General features: G+C 45.3%; 1 protein-coding gene across 5 annotated transcripts in view; it reads left to right on the top strand.

Annotated features, from left to right (window-relative positions):
• The window catches only part of MTMR2 (myotubularin related protein 2), a 61,028-nt gene extending 34,194 nt beyond the window's left edge, over window positions 1-26,834 (top strand). For 4 of the 5 annotated variants that reach the window (XM_061374345.1, XM_061374346.1, XM_061374347.1 and 1 more), the window contains 13 exons: window positions 1,855-1,930; window positions 5,124-5,218; window positions 5,396-5,506; window positions 6,569-6,670; window positions 7,315-7,398; window positions 14,649-14,798; window positions 15,594-15,782; window positions 18,068-18,253; window positions 19,130-19,336; window positions 20,903-20,995; window positions 22,113-22,226; window positions 23,932-24,108; window positions 24,848-26,834. In XM_061374345.1, the coding sequence (XP_061230329.1) occupies window positions 1,855-1,930; window positions 5,124-5,218; window positions 5,396-5,506; window positions 6,569-6,670; window positions 7,315-7,398; window positions 14,649-14,798; window positions 15,594-15,782; window positions 18,068-18,253; window positions 19,130-19,336; window positions 20,903-20,995; window positions 22,113-22,226; window positions 23,932-24,108; window positions 24,848-25,009 (1,746 nt within the window). In that variant the 3' untranslated portion in view covers window positions 25,010-26,834. Of the gene's footprint in view, window positions 1-1,854; window positions 1,931-5,123; window positions 5,219-5,395; window positions 5,507-6,568; window positions 6,671-7,314; window positions 7,399-14,648; window positions 14,799-15,593; window positions 15,783-18,067; window positions 18,254-19,129; window positions 19,337-20,902; window positions 20,996-22,112; window positions 22,227-23,931; window positions 24,109-24,847 lie in introns of those variants that run through there. The other variant, XM_061374348.1, reaches the window with a different exon arrangement.
• Window positions 26,835-27,239: the final 405 nt, after the last annotated feature.

The raw sequence follows: 27,239 nt of genomic DNA, 5'->3' as shown, positions 1-27,239 counted from the left end.
CCTTCCAAGATAAAAGACCACAAAGATGATCACCACTTACAGACTAATTAGCCAGTGAGACCCCATCTCATTTGGCATAATCCAGATGTTATCCTGTTAATTTCAAGGCTGTTACTCAAGTGCAGAATTGACACACAGGAGTTGAGAGCAGGTCTGTATCCCAGGCTTTTGTCGGGGAGGCTGTCAGTCAGGGCTTTGATGGGGTCTGTGATCTTTGGCCAACACAGCTGTGCTAAGACGACCTCAGCATAGACTTCTGCTCCTTACACCAGCAAAACCTTGTTTTTACTGGTATTGCTGATGGGGGAGAGGAGAGTCTTTCCTGTGAGTTGCTGCTAGTGTGAGCTCTGTCAGCAGTGACCCCCGTTTACCCATGCTGCAGACCTCAAACCTCCCTGGTAAGAGCTGGCCTAAGTGGGTGCAGTGGTGAGGTTCCTATTGGGAAGCCCGGGCTGTGTTTGCTTTCATTATCTTTTTTAAGAGTCTTTTGAGTGCAGTTTCTAAAATGCACATCTTGTTCCCAAGAAGACTTTGATCTTGTTAATCTTTTCATCTCGATGTCAGTCTGTTGTGTGAAAATGCTGGAACATGCTCTGCTGTGGCGTGGGGTTTCTTTGGGGTTTGTTTTCATTCTTTTGCATAGTTTAGAGAATTTTTTTTCCCTGAGGCTCTCCTTCTTGCTTGAGTCTACATGAAAGTTGACCACAGCCGTGGCAGGTTTTGGAGTGCCACTTTAGGCCATGTCTTTGAATTTTCTTTGCAGGGATTTCCTGATAAAAAATTAAAACAATTCTTTCTCTTTCCTCACATTAAGATAGAGAAAGCATCTTGGGTGAGTCTGCACATCAAGTTCTGAGCAGACATGAGCTCTCTCTATCTCCACCAGGTGGGATGCATGCCAGCTTTCAACCCAAAGTCTTGTGGTTGCTACATGATGAGGCAGAGTCTGGACTAATGAACCTGTTCTCTGTGTTACTAGGTTGTGCAACTGGGGTGCTGCTGTGGTTGTGGTCATTTGGCAACTTCAAGGCATGGGCAATGTGATTAAATCTGTCTGCATTTGGCCACACAGACTTAGCCTTGACCGTGGTCACTTACATATGCTCTGCTCCCCTAGTTTGTTACCGTAGGTTTAGACCTCAGGCTGTGCTTTCAGTTATAACTGTGCTTTCCTAAAATGTCTATCTGCTTGTGATAACCCTTGTGTAGATGCAGTCATATCTGTGAAACGTAATGTTCTGTGGTATAACTTCAAGAGAAAGAGGAGTCAATTGGGCACTCAAAACCGTACCTCCTACTCATGGTTGTCAAAAAACAACCTTTGTAGCAAGTCACTGCTACTGAGCCAAATCAGGATTTTTGCAGTAGTTGGACCCTTATTGAAGACAGTGATGTGATTTTTCCTTGGTGTAAACTAGAAATTACGTAGTAGTTGATAGCACAATGGTAATAGTTGATCAATGGGGAAGGAACTGATCCTTTTGGTTCCGTATGTAACTGAGAGAGAGTTTGACTTTAGTGACAGGCTGGTGAGGAAGAGGTTAGAGCATGGAAGGCAGCCATGTGGGAAGTGTGCCACCAAAGCACTGAGCCTGCTTTGAGCAGCATCTCTGACACAGACGTCCTTGCTTTAAACACTTCTGCATGTCCTAGTGCTGTTCGTGAGGACTGCATTGAGGTCTCTCACAAAGCATGCCTTGTGTTGGCCTTTCCGAGGCTGAGACACCAGGTAATATCTCAAGATCTTTGAATATTTGTAGACCTTGGTATTGTTGACCCATTGCATGTAAGTGCAAACTTCTTGGTTTATGAAAATGTAATTAATTTCTTTTTCTACTTCTATGTTTTGCCTAGGTCCTGAGGGAGACAAATAAATTGGCTGAAATGGAAGAGCCACCTTTGCTACCAGGGGAGACCATTAAAGATATGGGTACGTGAAGAGGAAATTTCTTGTTGTTTGTTAACCAAATAGAATATCCATAGAACAAAATATTTTGGCAGTCATTGACATCAGTGTCAGCAAATTGCTGATGTTTTGAGAACCACAATCAGGTTGTTTCATTCATAAGTTAGTGCACATCACATGAGCCAAGGTAACTGTCTTCCCTTACTGTGTAGCAGTTACAAGGCAATTCAGTGTATCTTAGCATGAGGGATGAGGTGGGTTGTACAGCTTTGCATTTGCTGCCTCCTGAGAAGACATGGATTAACCATTTCAAGTTGTTTTGCCACAGGGTAACTCCTTATGTTGACACAAAACAATTGTGTGCCCAACCTCTGTCACAGACTAAAGGAGAGGATGCAGTCCTGTGGCAGGGAACTTCCTGATACAGGGATGGGTTTTTTTTGTTGCTATTTTTCATCCAGCCATTCTGACATGCACCATGTTTGCTGATGCATTCCATTCTGAAAGTTTGAGTAAGGGCTCTAGATGAATTTTCTGTGGAGGATTTTGCATTCACTAGTTTACCATATTACCTTCCTCTTAAAATGATATGAAAGAGTGCAATATCAGTCCTAAAAACAAACAAACAAATAATATAAAAATACCTCACCAAAAAAATGCACCCAACAACAACAACGGGGAAAAAAGGCAAAAGCCCATCAACTCAATGCTCAGTCCCGTTCGCCATTCCTTTCCTAAGGACGCTGAACTCGTACTTCAACCATGCACTTCAGAGTGACGCCTAACTCTGTCCACAGGCGCAACTAGCTCTGACAGACAGACTAGATTTTGGTTCCTGGGGAATAGTGTAGGAGATCAGAGTTACCAGTGCTTTATCTGTTGACAAATGATGTGACGAGCCATGCAAGTCTGAGACTGAGTGGCTTTTGGAGTTTCCCAGACAGCAGCTGCCTGGTCCAGCAAAAAGTTGAAGGCAGCAAAAAGGAAAGATTTGTTACTCATCAGCAGTAATTATTTCCTGTTAAAAGTGTCAAGAAAGGCAAATGTCATTGTCTTTGTATTTTACAGAGAAAGGAAAAAATACTGTTTCAGCCAACACAGTAACCTAAAGCAAGATTGGCCCTGTAAAAGACAGGAAGTTCATATAAACAAGGGAATTAGCAAATCCCAGTTTCTAGTATCTTTCTCCCACATGGATTCTCTTGTATCTACCAAAGACTGAGCTGATTAGGCTTTCCCTTGGTAGCACTAATACAACCTCTCTATTATACCTTGCATCCATTCTCACAAACAGTGAAGCGCTTCAGTGCCTTGGAGATCCCTGTTTATCAGAGACTGCTGAAATCGTACAGTGTGGCTGGGTTAAAGTCAGACGTGCCATGTAGGTACATGTGTACGTGTGCAGTGTAATTAAGTAAAATTGTTTCCTTAGGAAACCAAGCTAATAAAATGCAAATGTGAAAGGTGCAGTGGCTGACAGGCTGGCAGGGCTGGTGTTTGGGATCGTGCCTGGGATTCCTTACCTGGAAAACATTTTTCTAGCATCTTTACTCAGAAATCTCTTTTGGATATAAATGCACACTTTTATCAGTAGATTTTGTTGTGGGGTTTTTAAAAACATTTTGAACTTCCATTTTGAACAATGGGAACTCCAGGGGAAAAACCAGGCAGGCTGCCCTCACCCTTGTTATGCTTCGTGAGTCTGCTTTCAAACCTCTGCAAACCAGTCTTTGAAAAGAAGTGATTAATAATCGGCCAATAATGAAACACTTGGTTTAATTAGAACTGGCTAGAAGCATTTTGTATTTCATTGTCCTTTGAACAAATGCATGTGAATTGGAATAAATGATGAATTGCTTGCACATATATAGTCATTTATTTTTAATAAAAAAATCTGTGCTGTGTATTTTGCTCTGAATTAGTCGCTCCTCGTGTTTTAAAGATCTTTCTCCATATTCAAATCTCGAGGCTCAGAGAAGACTATGCAAAAGCAGAGCTGATATTAGGATGATTTAGTTATATGAGTTGCCAGTGCCCTGGAGCAAGGCAGTCTCTCTTCCTCCCTACCTTCCAGCTAAATCTCATGGGAGAATGGTAGAAGAAATACAGGTCCCCATCCTGACACCCCAGTGTGCTTCCTGTGCATGGTGGCTGCCACCTGGATGGGAGGGAAGTTGTCTTCCTGACTGTACACAGCTCTTGCAAATTGGATCCTGTAGGGTTTGGAGGCTTGAGGGTAAGATGGTCCAGGGAGCTCTTTCATGGATCTGGCATCTCTGGACAATGGGTCTTCTCCTGAAAGGATCTTTGTGTGTTTGAGGGGGTGTCATTACTTGTTGGTCATAGCATAAACCATTGCCACAGCACAGCCAGGCAACAGCTTCAGTGGCAGAAAACACGATGGGCAGCGAGGAGGGGGAAGAGAACAACTTAAATGTTGGTGTTTTTAATTGATATAAACCAGAAGGGCAGTTAGGGGAGGTGTTTGCTGTGGAAAACCAGCAGCAGCACCTCTTGCCTTTTGCTGGAACAAGTGAGAAACGTTTGAGGCCTTTTTAAGAAGGGGACTGCTTTGAGTCACCATCACTCAGGCTCAGAAATAATTGGATCGTTGCAGAGTAACTTGATCGCTGACTTCAGACTTAAAATCACCAGCAGTTGGGTGTTACACAGGTTTGTGGCTGCTGTAGCTCTGCTGGCTTTTAGCACAAAGGCCTTCATCCCAGGGCTGACTGTGAGCAGGGGTCTGCAGAAGGACTCAGGCATCCTGAAAGCCAGTGTAGGAGAACCTCCTTCTCCTGCCCTTGGTGGCACAAACTAGCTTGTGGATGATCCTCAGCTTTTATGCAGATGATTGTCAGCTTCAGATGCCTGCATCTAGGCAAGGAATCATCTCATCTTCTTGTGCATGATATTCTTAGGTACTGGCAAAGCATTGCTCAGTAAGAGCAAACAGTTTGCAGCCGAATACTAGCTTTTTCCAGGGGCAGAGGTAGGATTCTAGGTGATGATACTTGCCTGGAGTTCAGTTTATACCCAAACTCTTACCTTCTCCACAGAACTGAAACTTGAATGTTAGCTCTAGGCTGGAAGCCCAGGTTAAGCTTGGTTTCATTTAATGCTTTGAAAAGTAGGGCCTCCAAATATTGTTGCTGTCATAATTTTGTTCGCATAAATTAACCATGAAATTAACTTCTTTTTCTCCCTTTTCTTAAAGCGAAGGATGTTACTTACATCTGCCCCTTCACTGGAGCAATCAGAGGAACCCTTACTGTTACCAATTATAGACTGTATTTTAAAAGCATGGAGCGGGTAAGCTTTTGAAACCATGTCCTTTTGTTGGCTATTCAATATTTAGACCTAGGTGTTCTTTGAGAGTAATTCTGTGGGAATCATAGCTATAAATTTGGGAATATAGGCATAAGGGAGCAGGAGCTGGGGACTTTTCCCCCTCCCCTTTTTAAACTCACAAATTTCAACTGTCTACAGGACCCTCCTTTTGTCCTAGATGCATCTTTAGGTGTAATCAACAGAGTGGAGAAAATTGGAGGTGCTTCCAGTCGTGGTGAGAATTCCTACGGGCTGGAGATTGTATGCAAGGTAAACTTCTATCTGTGTTTTACAAGAGGGGAGGGCAACATACATTTTAAGAGATTTTCTCTGTAGGAAGTTCTGCAAAGCATTTCAGTCAGTAAAATATCACACACATCAAAACCCATCTGATTTTGAAAGTAGTTTTCGGGGTTCTTCAGCTCCACTCATTGTAGACAAGATATGCCAGCCTGCTTGGCCTAGGATATGCAGAGCAGTTCAGTGCAATAGCAGAGTGGTACAGATGCAGCTTATGCAGCCTGAAATGTTCTCTGTCTGAGCCCAATTACCTAATCTCAGTTTTGTGAGAAAGCTAAGTCTTTAGCTGTTTATCTTACTCTCTGACTTGCTGTACCATCATCATATGCTTGGACTTGATAGCTGCTTTCTTGCTGGTGACTTTTAAGCTGTTTACTACAAGAGTTTGAGGTGTAGGCTTGGCTGGAAAATCTTGGCATCTCAGAGATGCTTTATTTGGCTTCCGAATTAGATTTTGTAGATGACTGTGGAAAGAAGGTCCTGGGTTACCACTCTTGATAGAAATTGCTGCTGTGCAAAGTGGAGGAGTTCTCAGTTTCTGAACATTCTCTTGAATGCTCAGAAATGGAAGCTTTAAAGGAAGGTGGCGTTGGTTGTTTTTCACCAGACTGGCTCCCTACGTGCAGTAGCTGTGGAGTACTTCGTGACACAGTCCCTTCCAGCTGCCTACTGGCACAGCTCAGCATGAGAGCCCAGTAAAAGCTAGGTCTGTCTCAGAGTCCTGCCAATCAGAGATAGCTTGTCCCTGGGCTCTCTCCTGGGCTTTCAGCAGGTAGAGAACATCATGTGAAGGCAAGATACTGTGATCAGGTGCCTGTGCGCTCCCTTTGCACCTCTGCAGTTGTGGCAGGCTTTGTTGGAGTCTGCAGACTGAACCAAGCCCAGAGCTGCAGTACAGCAGCGTTCAAAGTGCCATATTAAATCAGTACCAGAAGGAGCATTGTGGTGTGACCCTATTTTGAATGCTGGCTTTTGGATTTTCCTTGAAGTGATTCAGAAACCTGCAATTTGATTTCCCTCTTTTTTCCCTAGGATATTCGAAACTTGCGATTTGCTCACAAGCCTGAAGGGAGAACAAGGCGGTCCATATTTGAGAACCTCATGAAATATGCTTTCCCAGTTTCAAATAACCTGGTAAGTATTTTCTTCTCAGTTTTTACCAAAAGACACAGATGTTCAGTGCCACCTATTTGGTACACTGTTCATGTGGGTGCATTTTGTTGAAGGAGGAGAAATGCTGGGTTTAAAATCTAATTTAGAATTGATTCTGTGGGAGTTTAGAACGTATATAAAATAGGAAAAAATACTACTGTGGGGCTGGATTCCTTCATGCACAGTGAATGACTTACTGATACACCCTTGTAACACAGGGAAAATACTTAAAGCTCAGTGATGCCCATCAGAGGTTTACAGCTAATGGTGTTTTCACTGTCCCAAATCTGGAATGCAGTTAGTCTGCTCTGTCACATCATAACACTGCAATTGCTGCTTTAAGTACTGGTTGAAAGGATCTAGTTTGTAATATGTAAAAGTGTTCTTGCCTGAGTAGTCTTTTTTTTCTCTAATAATAAAGTCCTTTTGTCCATGAAGTTCTAGGTAATAGAAAAGCAAGATTAGTTGTATAGAGGAAAGCATACTGTTTTACTAGTTGCCTGCTACAGGAAGTGTGTAAATCTTTTTCACAAAGCCCTAAAAGTCGTGAGTTACTATTTGAGATACCAGACATCCTGAAAATGGGCTCTGAGTGGGCTCTTAACAGTAAATTTTCTTTCTTTCAGCCACTTTTTGCATTTGAGTACAAGGAGGTTTTCCCAGAAAATGGGTGGAAGGTGTATGACCCCACTTGGGAGTACAGACGACAGGTGAGTATTGTGCCATGTCCTTCCTCACCTTCTCTGCTCTTCAGAAATGAGGGTCTGTGCAGTCATACAATTACAGGTCGCATGCAGCCAATGGTCCTGCTGACAGATGTCACGCAGGCTGGGTTAGGACACTGTTCCCCACACTGCAGTGATTGATGGCAGCAGAACAGCTTTAGAGACGGTCACATCCACTGATGGAGATTACTCAGGCTGCAGAGAGCTGACTTTAGGCTTTGGTAGAAAAAACTATTGCTCTGGCTTAGTCATGAGTCACTGCTGGCAGCAAGGAACCGAAGATGTGTTTTGTAGGTACAGGCATCCCATTGGTAGAATTTCACACCTCAGCTCTTCCTTGTATGAGTTTTATTTCTCTCCAGTTTTTCCTGTCTCAAACAGGAAATTGGAAGGAAAAAAAAGACAGAATGTCTTCATTTTCTTGGGGAATCAGCATAGAGATCAACCTAGAGAGTGTTCTCATTTACCATAGCTTAGAACAGACAGTTGCAGTGTGTCCAGAGTAGACTGGTCAAAGGTATGAATGAAGTGGCAGGCTGTCAATTAGGAATCCTGCCTCCCTGGTGGAAAAGATGGGAGAATTTTGTTATTTATAGTGAAATCACTCTTGTAAAATTCTCAAGTGGCAGAAACAGCACGGTTTGCCCAGGACACAATAAATTTTTATCTCATCCAGACCTATCAGGATAAAATCAATTTTCCTTTGTAAAAGGAAGAAATTTTAAGCCTTGTAATTTTAAGATGTATTTGGGCCTTTCCCAGAAACAGAACAAAACCAGACCTTTGTCCTAGCCTAGTTGTTCATCTGTTTCCTGGCATCCAAAACCAAAGGAAAGGATTTATTTTAATAGCTCTAGTCTTCTAAAAGCTGGGCATGCCTTCTAAATTGGTTATCTGGGCCTGTCATTAACAGATGGGGAGAGAGTGCTTCACTGTTGGGGGTGATTTGTTCCCTCCTGAAATAGCTGCCTAAGATAAATCCCTGGTTCTAGGCTTCTAGTTGAAAGTGAGATGTATTCATTGCAAAGTGTATGTTTTGCAGTGAGATACCACAACCTAAAATCCTAGTAGAGACAAACCCTGATCATTTGTAATCGGTGACACACATTGTATCTAAGGTCGACTTTGACTAATAAGACCAGATAATGCAGCAATTGCTGCTATGTTTATAATTCACCTCCTTCTTGGTAGTTTTTTTTAAGGAAAGATCTGTTTATAAAGAAGGATCTGCAGCCCAAGCTGTATGGGCAAGATCCTTCTGTATAGGGCTGATAACTTTGGAGTAAAAACTAAAGAATACCCGTGCTATCAAAACAATCTTCATTGTAAAGCCCAGCATTCACTCAGCCAAGCTTCAGTTAGAGCAGACCATGTACAAACCTTCTTGCAATACCTGGAAAGAAGGAAAGCTGACCCTTGGGAATTTGGAGGTAAATTAGTCCAATTTCTTAATTTTGGTATGTCTGTTTTTATAATACAAGCTTTTCTGTCCATATTAGTTTTTATACTGGGATTTGCTGCACCTTAAATTTGGCAAGAGTTTGGTTACGTGGTGAAAAGATAAATAAATTTACATGCATGTGATTTGCAGCTCTTCATGGCCTTTCTGTAAAGAAGAATGAGACTCAAGGTAGCACTGTTGTGTGTGAAGCATGTTTCTGTTGACACACTGCTGCAGTGTGTCCTTCTGTTATGACCTGCTTCTGTATCGTTTCTGGGGGGACAGAAAAAACTGCCTGACTGCCTTTATGTCAAGAAACCAAACTAATGTCCATCTGCTGAAGCTCCCCCTCATTTGCTTGCATTGGTAACTGCAAAAATGGATCCAAACCAGGATTTTCATCCATGGCCTATCTGAATTATACCCATGATGGGCCACAGCCATTACCATTCCAGATCACACAATCCATCTGTTCCAGTAGCTTATCTACAAAAGTGACCAACACCAGCTGCTGAGGAAAAGGCAGACCATACTGCAGTAGATGTTTATGTTGTGATCTTGCCAGGAGGAGAATTTCATCCCTTTTGTTAGATTGATTTAGGTCCTGTAGCATGAAGCTTTATGTCCTCTCCAAAACTTTTAGATATTTCAGGCTGTTTGTTTAATTTCAGCATTTATAACTATGGATGTTCAACTTATCTCTGTGAATGTCTTAGCCTTTTTTCTTAATCCAGCCAGGTTCTGTTAAAGCAATAACAAATACTAAAGTAAATCAGGATTATGTCCTGAAATGGCAGCAGGGTTTTGTTAAGAGTGAAGCACCACTGGCATCATCAGATCAGATAAAGGGATTACCTGTCTCTGCCTGTATGAATTGTGACCAGAAATAGAGAAGCAAGACGTATGTACTATCTGCAGGACCTTTTGGAATTGGTTTAAAAGCCATTAGAGAAGAGCTGGCCTAGGGCATAAACAGGCCAGCAGTATGGGCAGGCATTAGCTTGGTGTATCTTAGACTGGCTTGGTTGTTTCCCTGTGGGAGCAGGAACAGAGAGGGGAGCAGAGCAAAAGTAGAAGCCAAGCGTGCTACCAAGCATCCAGAAAGGACTTTCAGGGCAGGATCTGTGGTAGGCTCTATGTCTGCAGTCATAGACATGGCAAGTTTGTGCGTGGCATGATTTATTTGTTATAATTTCTATTTTCAGATTAATGTAAGTGTGTTGAGATGGCAGAGATTGTGGCAATAAGGAAGGATGCTCAGTAAACCCCTGACTTCTCTGTTGGCATTCTTGGGAAGGTGGAAATATGTAACTTATTAAAACTCTGTGATTGTATAAAACCATGGGGAGTAATAAACAACCTGTGGAGAACAAAAGGAACTCAGAGAGGTTTGGGATTTATTCGGTAACTGGAATCGCATGTGGCAAATGAAATTTAAAACTGAAATTGCTCCCTGATTTTTATTACACGTGGGCTGGCAGAGTATAAAACAGAACGGCAAAGTGAATAAGACTCAGTTGAAACCAAAAGGCCATGAGATGCCTTTGGAGTAACTTAAAGCTTTCATTTTCCTTAACAAGGTGGGGAGCATTTGGAAAACATTACAAGGGGTTGTGAAGTGGGAAATGTGTGATGTTTCCTTACAGAAGTCGTGCTCGTCTAATCACGTGCTCTGGTTGTATGTACCAGGGAGCCACAGTATAGGGCTGTGGTTGCTGCTTTCAGAGGAAACATGTAGAAATTAATAATTCAGAAAAGGAGCTAACCTGTTTTGAAGTTAAAAGAAGTGCCCAGCATTAGTATACAAGCATAGAAAGGTAAGCATGAGAACAGCATCCTACAGAGGGTTGTTTGGTGTAACCTCGGTGAGTAAAATGACAACTCTCTGTTAAATGTCCCATGGTTTAACTGAGGTCCTGCTTGTGCTCATTATGTCTCTACTGCAAAACAAATAACAGCTCTCTTGTGCTAAGTGGGCACAACCTGGGCCCTGAGTACATGGCAGAGGGACCAGCTTGGCTCTGGCAGCTGTATCCTGTGTCAGTGCAGGGATTTGCCTGAGCTAATGTGCTTGGCCTCTTGGCATCTCATGGCTCAAACCAGCTTTGAGAGGCACTGCTGGTGTGTGACTCAGGACCCTGCCTGTCTTGCACACTGCAGCTCAGGATGTGGCTAAGCTCAGAACTGATCTACTGGATCCCAGATATTTGATTGTGTGTAATTCCAGCAAGGATACTGGCTTTTTTCCTGTCACTGAAAGATCCTCGTGTGCTTAAGCTTAAAAATGTGCTTTGCAAGGTGGTGGTTTCAGTGCTATGCTGGTGTGTCTTCAACAGTTTTTCCCTGCAAATGAAGAAACTCCATCTTCTACAGCATGTGTAGGTCAAGTGATAACTGAGCACAAGACGCTAAAGTAGGGCGTGAATGACCTTCCAGAGGGAAACCAAGTCTGGTTTTCATGTGGAGGTGACACAAAGGCTGCATATCTGTGGTTAGATGATAGTTGTATGGAGCGTTCCCAAGCACTGGGGCACCTTCATCACAAGTTCGAGGCATAGCTTCATCCAGGCTATTAGCATCCCTTGCTTGAGTGAGTGTGTGTGAGCATCTTTAGCCATGCACAAAGATACTCTTCCAGCAGAACGTGTGCAGATTGAGAGTATGAAGCAGTTACTGGCTAACACAAACATTTCATGATGTTGTTTTCCTTCTTGTAACCTTGAGCTCAGCGATCCCCATCTCAGCAATCTTCTTCCTCTGTCTGCAGTTACACATTTCTTGTCTTCCTATGGATTTGCACACAGATCTTTCTTGTGGTTTTGCAGTGTCCTTTTCAGACTCAGCTTGTGGTTGTGCAGCTGGACCGTAGCAGAGCTGGGACCAGAAGAGGTCCCGGTGGAGCAGAGAAGAGGGAGCACTGCAAGCCCAGCTCACCTGTTCCCAAACACGGGCACAGTTCAGAGGCCAAGGATCACCAGCAGGCAATTTGGACAAACTGCCCTTTTTGGGGAATAAAGGAGTTTAATAGTGTGGATGTGAGATGTAGTCTCAAGTGAGAATGGTCATGGGTGTATTTGATTTATAGACATGGTCACGTTGCCTTCCTCACTTTGCCCTTTGGCAGCAACTGAACACATGAATTCTCTTGACATCAGAGTCTAGTAGCAGCGTTAGCTCACCTGGAGAACCAGACCTTGTGCACCAGGCTCTGGTCACTGATGTGGACATCCAGCAGCCACATTCCCTAGAAGCTTCAGGACAATCAGGACCTGCAGCTAGTGAGGCAGTCCTGGATTCCTGCTGCAGGTGCTGGGCAGGCAGCTCCCAGAGCCAGTTGTGAGCCTGCAGAGCCTTCTTGACTTAGAATTCTAACCGGGCCTTAGCTTTCCTAACCTGGTCCTTAGCTTCCCGGGCAACATCCAACATGACAGCATGACTTACATCAACAACAGTTTGGGTTTGGTTGCTGGTAGACTTTCAGGTGCTTACAACTTACCAGGAAGCAGTGGAATGCATCTTGTATGAGGAAATACCGGTGTGCTTTATGTCATGTTCAGCTTTTCTATTGATTCCAGCTGAAGAAAACACAAATCTGAAGGGGCATGAATAAATACAGAACCTACACTCCATCATGGCAAATGTTCTGGGAAGATGCAAATCCACCTTCTCTTCCGGCCCACTTATTTCTGTTCGCATCAAGTCCTTAGAGAGAGTCACGATCTGAATCCAAAGCCCTCTTTGAGTGGTGCTGTGATTTGAGGCTACAGTGCCAACAGAAAGCAGATACTCGGAAGAAACGTGAATGCTGACACAGGATATTTTCTTTCTTTGGGGGTGTCTTGGTTTAAACCAGGACAGGGGACTCGCCTTATTGCAGAGGAAAGATTTCATTCAACTTGTCAGGGTGGCACCTGAAAGACTTATTGCTTGCTGGTTCTGGACCAAGCACTGTATGCTGAAGCCATTCTGCCCAGCACAACAAGGACGCTTTGCAGTGCCGGTGACTGCTTTATCTCTGTAAGCACTGGTAGAGTTGCAAGGTAGAATGAAAAGGAGCTTTACTTCCATGTAACTGCTTGTCAGCTTCCATTTTCCTTGCCACGAATGTGCTGACAGCAGTTTGAATTCAGATTTGGGGGAGGTGAAATCTGCAAGCGCTGACGATGGATCTATTGCAGTGTAGCCATGTACCTACTAGGACAGGACTGAGAACAATTTAGTCATTTACCGTTAGTTCACTTTCAGATAGTAACCAGTTTGATCACAGTTGATGGACAGCTAAGACCAAGAGTCTTTATGTTCTGTGGTGGACAGCAAAGCTGGTGGGCCAGGAGATGCCATGCTGGTTGTGCACCTCTGAGCATGTTTTATTCATCAGTAAGCTTGTACTATGTATACATAATATTTGATGCCTGTTTCTGCCAGTTCTTTGGCTTCAGGCATAAATAGGGTTTTGGAGTACTCATGATTCTGGCAGCTCTGTTGATTTCCTTGTAGTAACATTTCCTTCCCAGGGAGGGCCCCAGGACCACGGGTGGCTCACAAGCAGGATGTGTGCTCAGTATCAGACAGAAGGTCTCTCGTCTCCTCCCATTTGTAACCATGACCTGTTTTGACAGCGTGACTCGCTGCTCTGACAGGGACCCAGCTGCAGCCTGTGTGGGTTCAACCATAATTACCACAGCTCATCTGACTTGTGCTGCATTTGTCATTTGTTTCCTGTTGGAGCTGCGACAGTGGCAGTCAGTGCCCCACCACCCTCCTGGAAATGAAGTACTGTTAATCAGAACAGAAGCGTGTATTGTTTTAAGAGCTGATGTTCCTCTAAAACAGACTCTGTGCTTAGCAGTCTCGCCTGGTTCGCTGTAGTAGATCTGTCTTTGCTGCAGAGATGCTTTGTATCGGTGCTCACCCCTGCTGCAGCAAGTGTCTGTTTGAATCTCCCCTTGCAGGCACACAGTAGCAGCCACACTGATTTGATCTGTTAACTCCCAGCATCAGCCAAACTAAGTCTGCGGGTTGTCAGGATCATCCCCATTGTGCTGCAGGTGTTATCTGGAGCTTACCAGCTGGGAAGCTTTTGAGCTGCTTCCTCATCAGGGCACGCTGAGCTCAATAATGTGTGTGTAGATTCCCTGCTCTCCCAGCCAAACTAGTACAACAGGAACTTGTCTGAGAGGAACATAGAGTTGCACATCATTATCCAGATCATGTACAGTCACACAGCCAGGGACACACCAGTGCTAGATTGTGGTGTTTTTAGGGGATTGCACAGCTGTGCCAGAAACACTGAACAAGGCCAAAACAGATTCATTTAGTTGGGGGGTGTTTTACTGCCTGTTCTCCTGTCTTTGCCTCCATCCTGTCTCATAACTCCACTTTGCGTCCCCAGTTTCCATTTACCATGTTTGAACTGAGTGAGGAGTGTTGGTCACCCATTCTGTCTTGCTCCTGGATCTCCTGTGAGCACCATGATGAGACCAGGAGGTATGTTAAGGGTGCTCTCAGGAGGATGATGCGTGTTGCCACATCTGTAGTCTTCACAGTTCTTTGCCATAGGTGAGCCTATCTGCAGTCTTCTAGTTTTCCTGTTCTTCAGTGAGCTGAGTAAAACATTCACCTCTCAGAGAAGAGGCATGAAATGCAAGTCACCAAGATAATGCAGACCCAGGCTCCAGTCCTAAATGTCCTTCATTAACAAAAGTTGCCCTGAATTTCAGGTCTGGGGATTTGACTGTTCTGAGTGAGGTCTTAGAGCAACTCATTGGCTAACCTGCTGTTGTTTCCTCTTTAGGGAATTCCCAATGAAAGCTGGAGGTTGACCAAGATTAATGAGCGCTATGAGCTGTGTGATACGTACCCTGCCATTCTAGCTGTGCCTGTAAACATTCCTGATGAAGAATTAAAGAGAGTAGCATCCTTCAGATCAAGAGGACGCATACCAGTGAGTGTGACAAAAGAAGCCACTTTTATGTGGCTTTGTTACATACCTTTGGGCCATAAATAATACCAAGGTCGGGCTGAGTGGATTCCAGGGAACAAATAAATGGTCAATGGATAATAAAAGTGACAGCAATGTGTTTGAGGAATTAGCAATATAATCTGCTGGAACTACTGTTGTGAAAGAGATGTAGACTAAACCAAAATGAGAAGATAAGATAACTTAGCACAACCCAGACTGAATCTCAGTTCAGTTCCTAGGAAACACAAAGCAGCCCTATTTAGCTGTTTACAATTGTCTGGCTAACTCTTGACTTTCAGGATAGAGGAATACTTAGTGATGCTTTTTGATGAGAATGCTTATTAAATGAAATTAAGACAAAGCACATTGTTATGATGATCATTTCAGTGGTAACTGAAAATACACTGGTTTACTTCTCAAGTCTATAGAAAATTAAATCTGTTCCCAAAGTGCCTAACTTTACAAGGTGTAACATAAAGTAAGGCATAGCCCAGTGGCTGCAGAGCGAGGAAGTGTGTTTGTGACTCAAGCAAGACAACAGTCTGCATCATATTTAAAAGTGAGACTTAAACTTACTCAGTCACATTTTGTTTGTTCAAACTTTGTGAATGCCACTACAAGGAATGAGTAAGGACACAAGTGTTCTTTAATAGAATTCTGCCTTCTGGAAGCAGCTAATACATGGCAGGATCCGAGAGCAAGAAACTACAGGACAAACACTTCACTGGTTTAATGGATCCCATTTTTCCTTCATTTGTTTCTCATTTGTTTTCAAAGGTATTGTCATGGATTCACCCAGAAAGTCAAGCAACGATCACTCGCTGTAGCCAGCCAATGGTGGGAGTAAGTGGCAAGCGAAGCAAGGAAGATGAAAAGTACCTTCAAGCCATCATGGATTCTAATGCTCAGTCCCATAAAATCTTCATATTTGATGCAAGGCCCAGTGTGAATGCTGTAGCCAATAAGGTCAGGTGCTTTTTCCTGTCTAAAGCAGGGGATGTAATAATTTAGAGCACATTTTCCACCACCATTTCAAATGATTGCTGAGGATCACAAAGGGTTTTCCACTGTAAAAAGAATCTTACGCGGTGATCTGACTTTCACACCTGCACTGGTATCTGTAAAGTATCTCTGTGGCCGCTAAAGGCCCACTTGGGATTAATCTACACCAGCAAATGAGATTAGATTGGAAGGGGAAAAGTCAAAGTAGTTCTGAGGTCAAACTGTTAGAACCCTGGATCTTGCCTATCACAATTTTTCTCTTCATGTGGTTGAAAGACTGCTTCCTCTAACAGCACCAGAAGTCTGTCCCTGTTAACCCTGATGGGAGCAGGAGCTGCTCAGCACTTCTGAGAATCAACTGTCATGATCTTTGATTTGAAATATAATTTCAAAATCTTATATTTTGAATCTGGGGATCTTTAAAGTCTAGGGATGTTGCTGAGTTCTTCCTGCTGTTACAGAATCATAGAACAGTTTGGGTTGGAATGGATCTTCAAAGGCCATCTCGTCCAACCCCCCTGCAATGAACAGGGACGTCTTTCAACTAGATTAGGTTGCCCAGAACCACATCCAGCCTTGCCTGGAATGTCTCCTGGGATGTTCTTCTACCACCTCTCTGGGAAACCTGGATTTCACCACCCTCACTGTAAAAAATGTCTTCTCTCTTTTAGTTTAAAATCATTACCTGTTATCCTGTCCCTACAGGCCCTGCTAAAACATGCGCCCCCATCTTTCTTATCTTATCTTCCTCCTTTAAGTACTGGAAGGCCACAATAGGGTCTCCCTGAAGCCTTCCCTTCTCCAGGCTCAATAACCGTAACTCTCTTGGCCTGTTTCCAGAGGTGCTCTGGACCTGCTTCAACGGGTCCATGTCTTTCCTGTGCAGAGGATGCCTGAGCTGGACACAGTATTCCACGTGGGGTCTCATGGAGAGTGGAGTAGAGGGGAAGAATCGCCTCCCTCGACCTGCTGGTCACGCTCCTTTTGATGCAGCCCTGGATACAGTTGGCTTTCTGGGCTGCAAGCACACGCTGCTGTGTTACATCCAGCTTTTCATCCACCAGTAGCCCCAAGTCCTTCTTGGCAGGGCTGCTCTCAATCCCTTCATCACCCAGCCTGTATTGGTATTGGGGTACTGACCCAGCCCAGGTGCAGGATCTTGCCCTTGGCCTTTTTGAGCCTTGTGTATTCACTTCTCAAGCTTGTCCATGCCCCTCTGGACGGCATCCCTTCCCTCAGGCCTGTCAGCTGCATCTCTCAGCTTGGTTCATCTTCAAACTTGCTTGAGGGTGCACTTGATCCCACTGTCTGTCATTGATGAAGATACTGAATGGTACTGGTCATGGCGTCTCCTGAGGGATGCCACTTGTCACCGATCTCCATCTGGACACTGAGCCTGTGGTCACTACTCTCTGGGTGTGACCATCCAACCAATTCCTCATCCACCAAACAGTCTATCCGTCAAATCTGTATCTTTCCAATACAGAGAGAAGAATGTTTTGGGGGACCATGTTAAAGACCTTACAGAAGTCCAGCATCCATAGCTCTTCTGCTGTCCACTGATGCAGTCACTTCATCATAGAAGTCCTCTAAGCTGGTCAGGCAGGATGTGCCCATGGTGAAGCCATGCTGGCTGGCTCAAATCACCTCCCTGTCCTCCATGTGCATTAGAATAGCTCTTAGGAGGATCAGTTCCATGATCTGCCCAAGCACAGAGGTGAGGCTGACAGGCCACTAGTCACCAGGATCCTTTCTACCCTTTTGAAGATGCATGTCTCATGCCACCACTCTAAGCCCTGTTTTAATGGCAGAAATGCTTTGTTGCACTAAAGCTGATGTTTTTCCTTATTTTTAAACTGTCTTTCCCTCTGCTCAGGAAAGGCAATTAGTGTGGGGGACATACTCCTCTGGAGCAGTATGGTAAATCTGTAAATGACAGAACAGCGGCTCCAGTGAGCTAGCAGCTTGAATGGGGATAAATGATAATTACAGAGAAGAAGAAAGCTTGTAATGTGATATTCTTTGGTAAAAATTACAGCATTCATTAACTATTGCAGGAGAGAGACACAAAGTGTGTGCTCGTACACGTTTGTTCTCATTTGTAAGATAAATCCAGTGTTTTCTGCCTGCTTTAGATAGCACAATCACTTTGGTATTTTGTGAGCTGTTGTTTGCTCAAGGCAAACGATGGGGATAAAGTATAAAATATGGATTTGCTTAATGATTTGTATGTGCATTTTGTTCTGCAGGCTAAAGGAGGGGGCTATGAGAGCGAGGATGCCTATCAGAATGCAGAGTTAGTGTTCCTGGACATTCACAATATCCATGTTATGAGAGAGTCACTGAGAAAACTGAAGGAAATTGTGTATCCCAATATCGAGGAGACACACTGGCTGTCTAATTTAGAGTCAACTCACTGGCTAGAGCATATCAAGGTACGCATCTCTGCATCCCCTGATGTGGCTCAGTATCCGCAAATACCAGTCTGTTCACTGGGAAAGGTTATCCAGAGCCAACTCCAGGGCTGGATTTTTCAATTCATGAGCAATTTGAAGACTTAAAATTTGTATTCAGTTTATAAACAACTAAAACCACGATTTCATGGAATGCAGAATCTTGGAAGAGATGGGAAGAGGGATGAGCGTGGGGGTTGAAATACTGAGAGATGGTATTTTGGAAGTGAAGTGTGTTCCTGGCAATGTGTAACAGTGAAAGCCCTGGTTCAGGCACAGGAGTCCCAGAGTTTCCAGGTTCTTGACTGGAGGATCCTTGACATCCTGGTGTTACTGATGGTCCAGACCAGTAAGTGCTGGGAGTTTGTGCCCCATCAGCCTTTCAGGAGTCCAAGCAGAGTCAGAATAAGTGGGGCAAAATGATTCAGCTTCTCTGGATGTTGGTTTTCAAATCAAGCTCTTTCTCTCCTATCAATGTCCAGCTTACATTGTCAACCTGTTAATGCAGACAAGGGGCAGATCTGCTTCTGGGGCAGTTTCAAGGCGATGGCCTTTTGTGTTTGTGTCAGACACAGACTGCTCCTGCTTTTAAATCCTGACCTCTTCAAGGACTGAGCTTAATGCAAAAGCTCTTCTAGAGCTGTGCCTACACCACAGCTTAGATGTGTTGTCATCTGGCTGGAACAGCAGATGTGTTCACCAATTTGCTGTCCTAGTTATAAAGGAGTTGGAACTGATTTACCATTCTCCTTGAGGCAGGCAGAGCCCTTGGTTTGCCCTGTGTTGTCACTAGCCATTTTTCATTTACAGTCTGTGTTCCAAAGAGGTTTTGTAACTTCATTTTTCCTCTTGCCCTAGCTCATTCTCGCTGGAGCCCTTCGCATTGCTGACAAGGTGGAGTCAGGGAAGACATCTGTGGTTGTGCACTGCAGTGATGGCTGGGACCGGACCGCCCAGCTCACCTCCCTGTCTCTGCTCATGTTAGATGGCTACTACCGGACTATCAGGGGCTTTGAAGTGCTGGTGGAGAAGGAGTGGCTGAGCTTCGGCCACAGATTTCAGCTGGTGAGTCTCTAGCCTGGGGAAGGCACTGGACAGAAGGTTATTGTCCACCTTGAAGGCTTTCAGAGGAGTTAGGCCTTTCCTGTGGGAAGCCCCCCAGCTGAACTCACGTTAAAAAGGTGAATGCTGCTGCTGTTGTTTTCTGCCTTTAATTCCAGTGGTCTCTCAACCTCCCTGGTCACAGTATTGGTTAGATACAGGGACAGGTAGTATTAAATCTCTCAGGTGCCTGACTGACATGTGTTCCCATGCTTAACCTTAAACTAACAGTGTGCTTTGGGTTCAGGGTAGGTGTTTCTGCTGGGAGTTGGCAGAGACCCCTGGGGTATTTTTTACCTCTCTTTCCAGTTCAGTCTATTTTCTGAGACTGCTTGGACACTGTCACCTAACAAATGCCTTGGTATTGAACACAATGGGGATTTGGTTGTGGCCTTGACCTCATATTCTCTTCAGGTACATTTCATTTTTGAGGAGGCTTTTAATTGTTCAGGTAAAAGATCAACAGCTTGAGACTGCACCAAGAGTAGCTCATGGTTGTGTCTCTAGAGCTGGCAGAGAGCAGCTTTGTGGGTATGTATGACACAGCAGCTTGTTATGGTTTGCACTGATGGGAATTGAGAGACTCCTTTCAGTAGAATCCTTTCAGTCTTTGTTCCCGTTGTGTTTTGCTGGTAGTTGTTCTCTTGTTAACTGTTATTAACTGTTATAACTGTTGTTAATATTGGCAATGGATAGAGCAAGGTCTGTTTACAGCACATGCGATGGTGGGTTGCATAGTCAGATGCTCTGAGGAAGGTGGGGAAGCTGAGACACAAAGTTTTGCTGCAGCAAAGCTGTTACCTGGTGTTTGAATGATGAGTATTTTAGCTTCCCTGTCTGTATGAGGAAGATAACGACAGTGATTTCCTTTGGTGAGGGGACAACGGTATTACACAAGTAGGGATCTCTGTTACTTACGTGTTCTTTGTACAGAACTCAGGGCTCCTGGGCAATACACAGCCCCTCACATACTGTGCTAGTTGTGAGGAATCCTGTGTTGGCCACACAGCACGGTGAGGGCTGGAGGCCTCCTTCTGGGGATACTTTCATCACTGCCTCTGCTGAGGTGGCGGGAGATGGGCTGGGCCAGTGTTTGTACAGCACTTGGAAGCTGCGAGGTGTTGTGTGACGGTTCCCGCCGCATGCCGTGCCTGTAGGTACTGCTCGCATCTAGCACACTGTACTACTGCAGTAGCCAGGGCGACAGCTGCAGCTGAAGCAAGAAGCATTCCCATTTTTTCCCCCCTTCTGAACTGTAGCTATTGCCTGGAACCGGTGCCAGCACAGCATCTGGAGCCGCTAGTCAAACAACTCCTGTTTTCATTTAGCATGGAAATATCCCCATAAAGAAATTTCACTTCAAAGACGAAGGGAGTAGCTGTCCTTCACTCCATTACACACTGATAGAGACAAAGCAAAACCAAGGTTCATTTGAACCTTGTTAAAGCTGTTGGGAAAGGTGTGGGTGACTGAGAGGAGACCGCAGCAGTTTCCCTGTGCGCCTCAGTTCTCTGTCCTGCTCTGTTCCAGAGAGTTGGCCATGGAGACAAGAATCATGCAGATGCAGATCGCTCTCCTGTCTTCCTCCAGTTCATCGACTGTGTCTGGCAGATGACAAGACAGGTAGGTTCTGGGTGGCACACATGCCTGCAGAGCTGGTGTGTGGCCACAGGAACAGTTAACAAGCTGACCTGCACAGTCTGTTTAGGGGAGAGCCTGAATGCACAAGGTCACAGGCAGGCCACGATGTCAGCTTGCATCGGATTTGTTACTTAGTGGGTGCTGCTTACCTGCATGCTGCTATAATAAAGGTGAGCTTGTGGAAAGAAGGCTGCTCAGAGAAGCTGTGGCTGCCCCATCCCTGGCAGTGTTCAGGGTCAGGTTGGATGGGGCTTGGAGCAACCTGCTCTAATGGAAGGTGTCCCTGCCTGTGGCAGGGGGTTGGAACTGGATGAGCTTTGAGGTCCCTTCCAACCCAAACCAGTCTGTGATTTTTAAGACCCGTTGTGCTCTCCTTGGGTTGCTCCTACAAGCAGGCATCCTGTCCTGCAGTTGTGAGGCCAGGATGTTGGCTGGGGCAGCCTGGGCAGAGCAGGGTGGTTTGTGAGGCCTCCTGCTCTCCTCCCCATTGCCCCAGCATGTCTCTGTGGTTCACTGCACGTGTTCTTATGGACACTTTGTGGAGCTTCAGTTCTGCCTTTGGTCTGGTTGTGTCTGCATGGAACACCATCAGCAAACACAGCTCCCACCCATACACCTGCTCCTCCCACTGACCCCTGTTGAAGGGTGCTTCCCTGCTGTTCCCTCTGGGAAGGGCTGTCACACACACAGGTGATTTCCATTTGTCTCTGGGCAATATCCAGTTCTTTTTATGCATTATTTCACATGTGCTTCAGCCTTTTGCTCACAGTGTCACTGCATGGGCTGTCATGAGGGGCAGGCATAGCAGAGCAGGATTGACTTGAAGCAGCACTGAGTGTGTATAAACACAATGGTCAAACCCTTCAGACCTCTGGCTTCTGCTCAGAATTCCTCTCTGCACGTGTGGAGCAGCTTTCCAAGAGAGAAACGCTTGCTTCTGGGAGGAGCAAATATGATCCTGACTGTCCAGCCAGGCAGGGAACAGGGACAAATCCTGGGTTAGAATCAAAAAGAGAGGCCCGCTCCTGACCATGAAGTGGCAGAAAGTTGATTTGCAATTCCCTAAAATTCCAGCCTAACTTTCTGGTTCTGTCTGTAGTTTCCTACAGCATTTGAGTTCAACGAGTATTTCCTGATAACCATCCTGGACCACCTGTACAGCTGCTTGTTTGGGACCTTCCTGTGCAGCAGTGAGCAGCAGAGAGTGAAGGAGGTAAGAGGAGACTGAGGGGTGACCTCATCAGTGTTTACAAATATGTAACGGGTGGGTGTCAGGATGATGGAGCTAGGCTTTTTTCAGTGATATCCAGTGATAGGACAAGGGGCAGTGGGTGTAAACTGGAGCATAGAAGGTTCCACATTAACATCAGGAAGAACTTCTTTACTGTGAGAGTGACAGAGCACTGGAACAGGTTGCCCAGGGGGGTTGTGGAGTCTCCCACATTGGAGATATTCAAGGCCCGCCTGGACAAGTTCCTGTGTGATGTACTCTAGGTTACCCTGCTCTTGCAGGGGGGTTGGACTAGATGATCTCTTGAGGTCCCTTCCAACCCTTGGGATTCTGGGATTCTGTGAGGTAAGACAGCTTCTCGCCAAGGTGAAGGCCTGGTACTGTGATTGCTTTAGCAGGCCAGATGTTGCTAGAGAAGTTGTTTCAGTGCTCAAAGACATCAGTAGCTGCAGGTCTGGGTAATGCCAAGCTCTCTTCTTAACAGCTGGGACATGGGGTATTTTCCTCTGCACAAACTGCTGTTAGAGACTTCACATTTCAGAGCATTACCACTCTCCTCTGCACAGTCCCGCTGCTTTCAGCATGGCTTTCAGCTGCTCCCTGGTGGCTGAACGGCTCCTGGTGTCTCCTACACAGTTGGAAATGCAGTTTTTCTTTGAAGTTCAGTTTAGTGTAACCTCCTCTGTGCAGACTGGTACCTTTCTGTCCTCCCTTTTCCTTGAAGGAGCGCCTTTAGGTTGCTTTCACCTTCCAAGTGTGCGTTGTCATTCTGCACACACAGGTTACAGCAAGTAACTGGTTCTTGCTGTGCTTGCGTTTTTCCGAGAGGACAGAGCTGCCAGTGGGAAGGACGTGCCTCTAGGTCCTGCCACAGTTCTGCCCTACAGTCTGGTCCAGGTTTGTTTACCAAGGGAGGACCATATAGATGGGTACATTCAGACCCAGTTTGGAATCAGGAGGAAAAGTAGTGACCTGAAGATGAAGCATTTTGTCACCAGGAGGTTGGAGCCTAAGGTACGCTGAGGACAGTGCTGCCTGGACCTGATGTGGTTGTATCTGATAGCACATCAGTTAAAAAGGAAAAACAGCTTAAAAAAATACCCTGTTGTACTGTAATAGCATTGTACTGTAGTGAAATCAGGGTCCCTGTTTCCTCTAGAGTTCACAGTGCTGGAATAATTGTCATTTCCAGAGAAGAGCACCCCCATGCTGTGTAGGTTTAGGCTTTTTTAAGGCCCCAAGCCTAGTGAAGTACTTAATCTAGAAAGCACTTCCACACTGGTTTCACTGGGACTATTCACAGGCCTAATTATTGCACTAGATCAGGGCCGAAGTCAAATGTTTTCTTTATTTCTTTACAATTAAATACTCGAGCAAGTCCCCCAGGAGCACTTGAAAGAGTGAAGTTTAACTAAAGCAGCGAGAGCTCAACGCCAGCGTCCCGTTGCTGCGCCGATGGCAATTCCTCCTGCGTGTTCCCGTGCCAGGGTGCGTGTGTGCCTCCGCCTGCCTCTGTGCACTTCGCCTACAGTGACCACATCAAACGAGCAGGGTTATTATTGAAGCTACAGAAAGGCAAGGGGCTCTGTATTAATGACAGGCAGATGTATACACGCTGTTGAACCCTGTAGATAAACGCTGGGATTCCTAGGGTAAATAAAGCCTCCTCCACCCCCTTCCCTTACAGAGCCTTCCAAAAAAGACCGTATCGCTTTGGTCTTACATCAACAGCCAACTGGAAGACTTTACTAACCCCTTGTACGTGAGCTACTCCAACCACGTCCTGTATCCCGTGGCCAGCATGCGCCACCTCGAGCTGTGGGTCGGCTACTACATCCGCTGGAACCCCAGGATGAAACCCCAGGTACGTGTGCCTCCTCCCAGGATCCGTCTTTTATTTCCCTCTCTACTGTTACTAACGCTGTCGGTTTGGAGTTCAACACCTTTGAAGCACAAGAATTAATGTGGAAACTTACGATGATGCTGTTTAAACCTAAACCCCAAAGCCTAAATGAATAGCCAGCAAATGGAACAGCAGCACCTCCTGCTGCCTGGTGCGGGTGCTCAGCTGGAGGCTGCTGCCTCGTGAAATCTGCAGGAGCTGAAAATACTCAGCAGGTTGGAAATGAATATGGGAAAATTATAGAAACCACAGCATGGTTTGGGTTGGAAGAGACCTTAAAGCTCATCCAGTTCCAACCCCTCTGCCATGGGCAGGGACACCTTCCACTAGAGCAGCTTGCTCTAAGCCCTTCCAGCCTGGCCTTGAGCACTGCCAGGGATGGGGCAGCCACAGCTTCTCTGGGCACCCTGTGCCAGTGCCTCAGCATTTCCCTAACAGGGAAGCATTTGTTCTTCATATCTAATCTCAGTCTCCCCTCTTCCAGTTTAAAGCCATTCCCGTTGTCCTGTCCCTCCATGCCCTTATAAAAAGCCCCTCTCCAGATTTCTTGTTGGCCCCTTCAGGCACTGGGAGCTGCCCTAAGGTCCCCCCAGAGCCTTCTCTTCTCCAGGCTGAATAAGCCCAGCTCTCTCACCCTCTCTCCATAGCAGAGGTGCTCCAGCCTCTGCTCATCCTCACTCAGCTGCACGTTTTGTTGCAGGAGCCTGTCCACAATCGCTACAAGGAGCTTCTTGCCAAGAGGGCCGAGCTGCAGAAGAAAGTGGAGGAGCTGCAGAGAGAGATCACCAACCGTTCCACCTCGTCCTCGGAGAGAGCCGGCTCTCCCGCGCAGTGCGTCGCTCCTGTACAGACAGTTGTATGATAGGGACTATTTGTGCCAAGTACCTCCCCAGGACCACCGGGGGCAGCGTTTCTGAGCCCCTCTGGTTTCCAGTGCGGTGTCTGGGAGATGCCAACCTATTTATTTATTTCTCTCCAGGGTAATTTATTAGTACTGTAGCACTAGAGGAAGCTTAAGCAAAGAGAAACAAACAAGGCCCCCTATGCAATTAACCTTCTCGGTGGCTAGATGATAATACAAGGTCATTGCACTTTGCCACTTAAAAGAAACCTAGAGCTCGGTCTTTGCTGACTTACGTGGAAATCACTTGGCTTTGAAGAGAGACTGGGCGCTAGGATAAAGTACAGTGGAGGAAAAACATCCACTCACAAGTACGGAAACTCTCCCCTTTGCTGAAAGGAAATATCAGCTCTGACTCTATTGCAACCTAGAAAACAGCCATGGAGTGAGGAACTCTTCAGTGTTAGTGCCTGCACAGCAGTGTTCATGACAGCATTTGCCAACAGGGACAAGCAGTGACAGCCGCTGGAACATATCACCTTCTTTTCCCTTCATTTTGACCTGGACCATAGCAAGCCATGTAAATGATGCCTTATCTGAAGAAATGGCAGCTTCTACCAATAGGGGACAGTGGTAGAGGAGCAGTCGACAGGACAAAGTTTACTTCCATCTCTGCAACTTTATGGTTTACACTGGATGTGCAGGATGCAGCTGCAGCCCCTCTCTGTCAGAGGGGAGCAGAGCACCACTCCCCCAGGGTTTCTGCAGCAACTCTGTCCTCCAGTGCCTCAGCCTCATAGGGTTGTGGAGCACCGGGGGCATGTGTGAGCTGCTGGGATCAGTCAGTTCATTCCTCTTAGGCAAGCCTAATCAGCGCTTTTAATGCTTCTGTGGAGGATCATAGTGGCGTACTTAAGGTGTTTCAGTGTTTTGTTAACTAAACTAATGGAAGCAACTGTGCATCAACCAAAGAAGCCTTTCTGCCTGCATTGCAACTGCTATTTAAAGTTATTCAGAACAAACAGCCAGTTTCTGAGCCCTAGGTTGAGGTCTCTTTCCTCATAGTGTACTTCAAGAGCTAGTGGCACCTGACTACACTTAAGTCCAAATTCATTTTTAATACACAAGTTTACTGTAGAGGTGGAGATAACCAAGTAGGTGAAACCATGCCTGCCCCATTGATCTTTCAAACAGGTGAGTACAAGGTTGTAAAAGATATATCTGACAGCAAAGGGAGTTATGTATGTGTGAGGATCTTTACTGCAGCCTGATTCTCATCTCCAGGCTGAGGGGCATTGCTTGGTCTGGGTTCCTGCATGGCTCTTTCATGACAGGATCCCACGCTGTGCTCACCAGTTTAATACAGCCATCACCATGTTGTTTCACTCAGCTTCTCTTCCACAACAGGAAGTATTTTCTGAGGGAGTACAAGAGCATGTAAGAAATAGCCTTTCAAAAGCCACATTCCTTCAAAAGCAGTAACAGTCATTCCCCTTCAGTCTCCATTGCCATCTGCTCTACTGCAATCAGTGTCTCAGTGCTTACAGAGAGATCCACAGCCACCTTCTGACAGGAGGAATCACAGGCTGTATGGATCGCTGCCCTTGTTATAGGGTGCCCTTGGATGTATGTTACTGTTTAATAGTGCAAAGAATCCACACAAGAGACCTTCTGGGGGACTTGGTTGTAAGGGTATAGGGCAGGACCTGCTTGTATGTACAATCACTACGTAAGATGGTTCAGAACATTACTCTGTATTAGCAAACTGACTCTGTGTGTATATTTTGTTTCTTAATGAAGGCTGGTTGGATTCCTTAACACTAATAAAAATGGATAAGTGGGTAAAGTTCTGTGCTCTTGTGCTCAACTGTGCGGTTCTCCAAATGACATGGCTGAATAAAACAGCACTGAAAATACAGTTTGTCAAATCCAGATCTCTCTCTCACTTTTCTGTAGATACTCTGGCACAATGCTCATGCAGAACAACAGGAAAACAAAACTCAGCTTTGGACAAGTTTCTCTTCTGTGCAGACCAGTAGTAATAGAGACACAGGGCTTAGTATGACAAAAATACTTTCACAGTAAGTAATAAACCATTTCTGCGCTTCACGAGTGCATTAAGCACAGTGACTGCTCTGTAAAAGGATCCACATTTCTCTATATAAGTAACTCACATTAAGTCCAAATTCACTGGGATGATTTGGGATCAGCTCAGTGCCTTGATGCTCTCAGCCCTGGTAGGTTTAATTCT

Source organism: Neopsephotus bourkii, unplaced genomic scaffold (genome assembly GCF_033783945.1).
Source record: "Neopsephotus bourkii isolate Nb327-2 ecotype Australia unplaced genomic scaffold, CSIRO-AGI_Nbou_v1 NB_1638, whole genome shotgun sequence".
Classification (NCBI taxonomy): domain Eukaryota; kingdom Metazoa; phylum Chordata; class Aves; order Psittaciformes; family Psittacidae; genus Neopsephotus; species Neopsephotus bourkii.
This window is presented reverse-complemented; position numbering and strand designations above follow the sequence as displayed.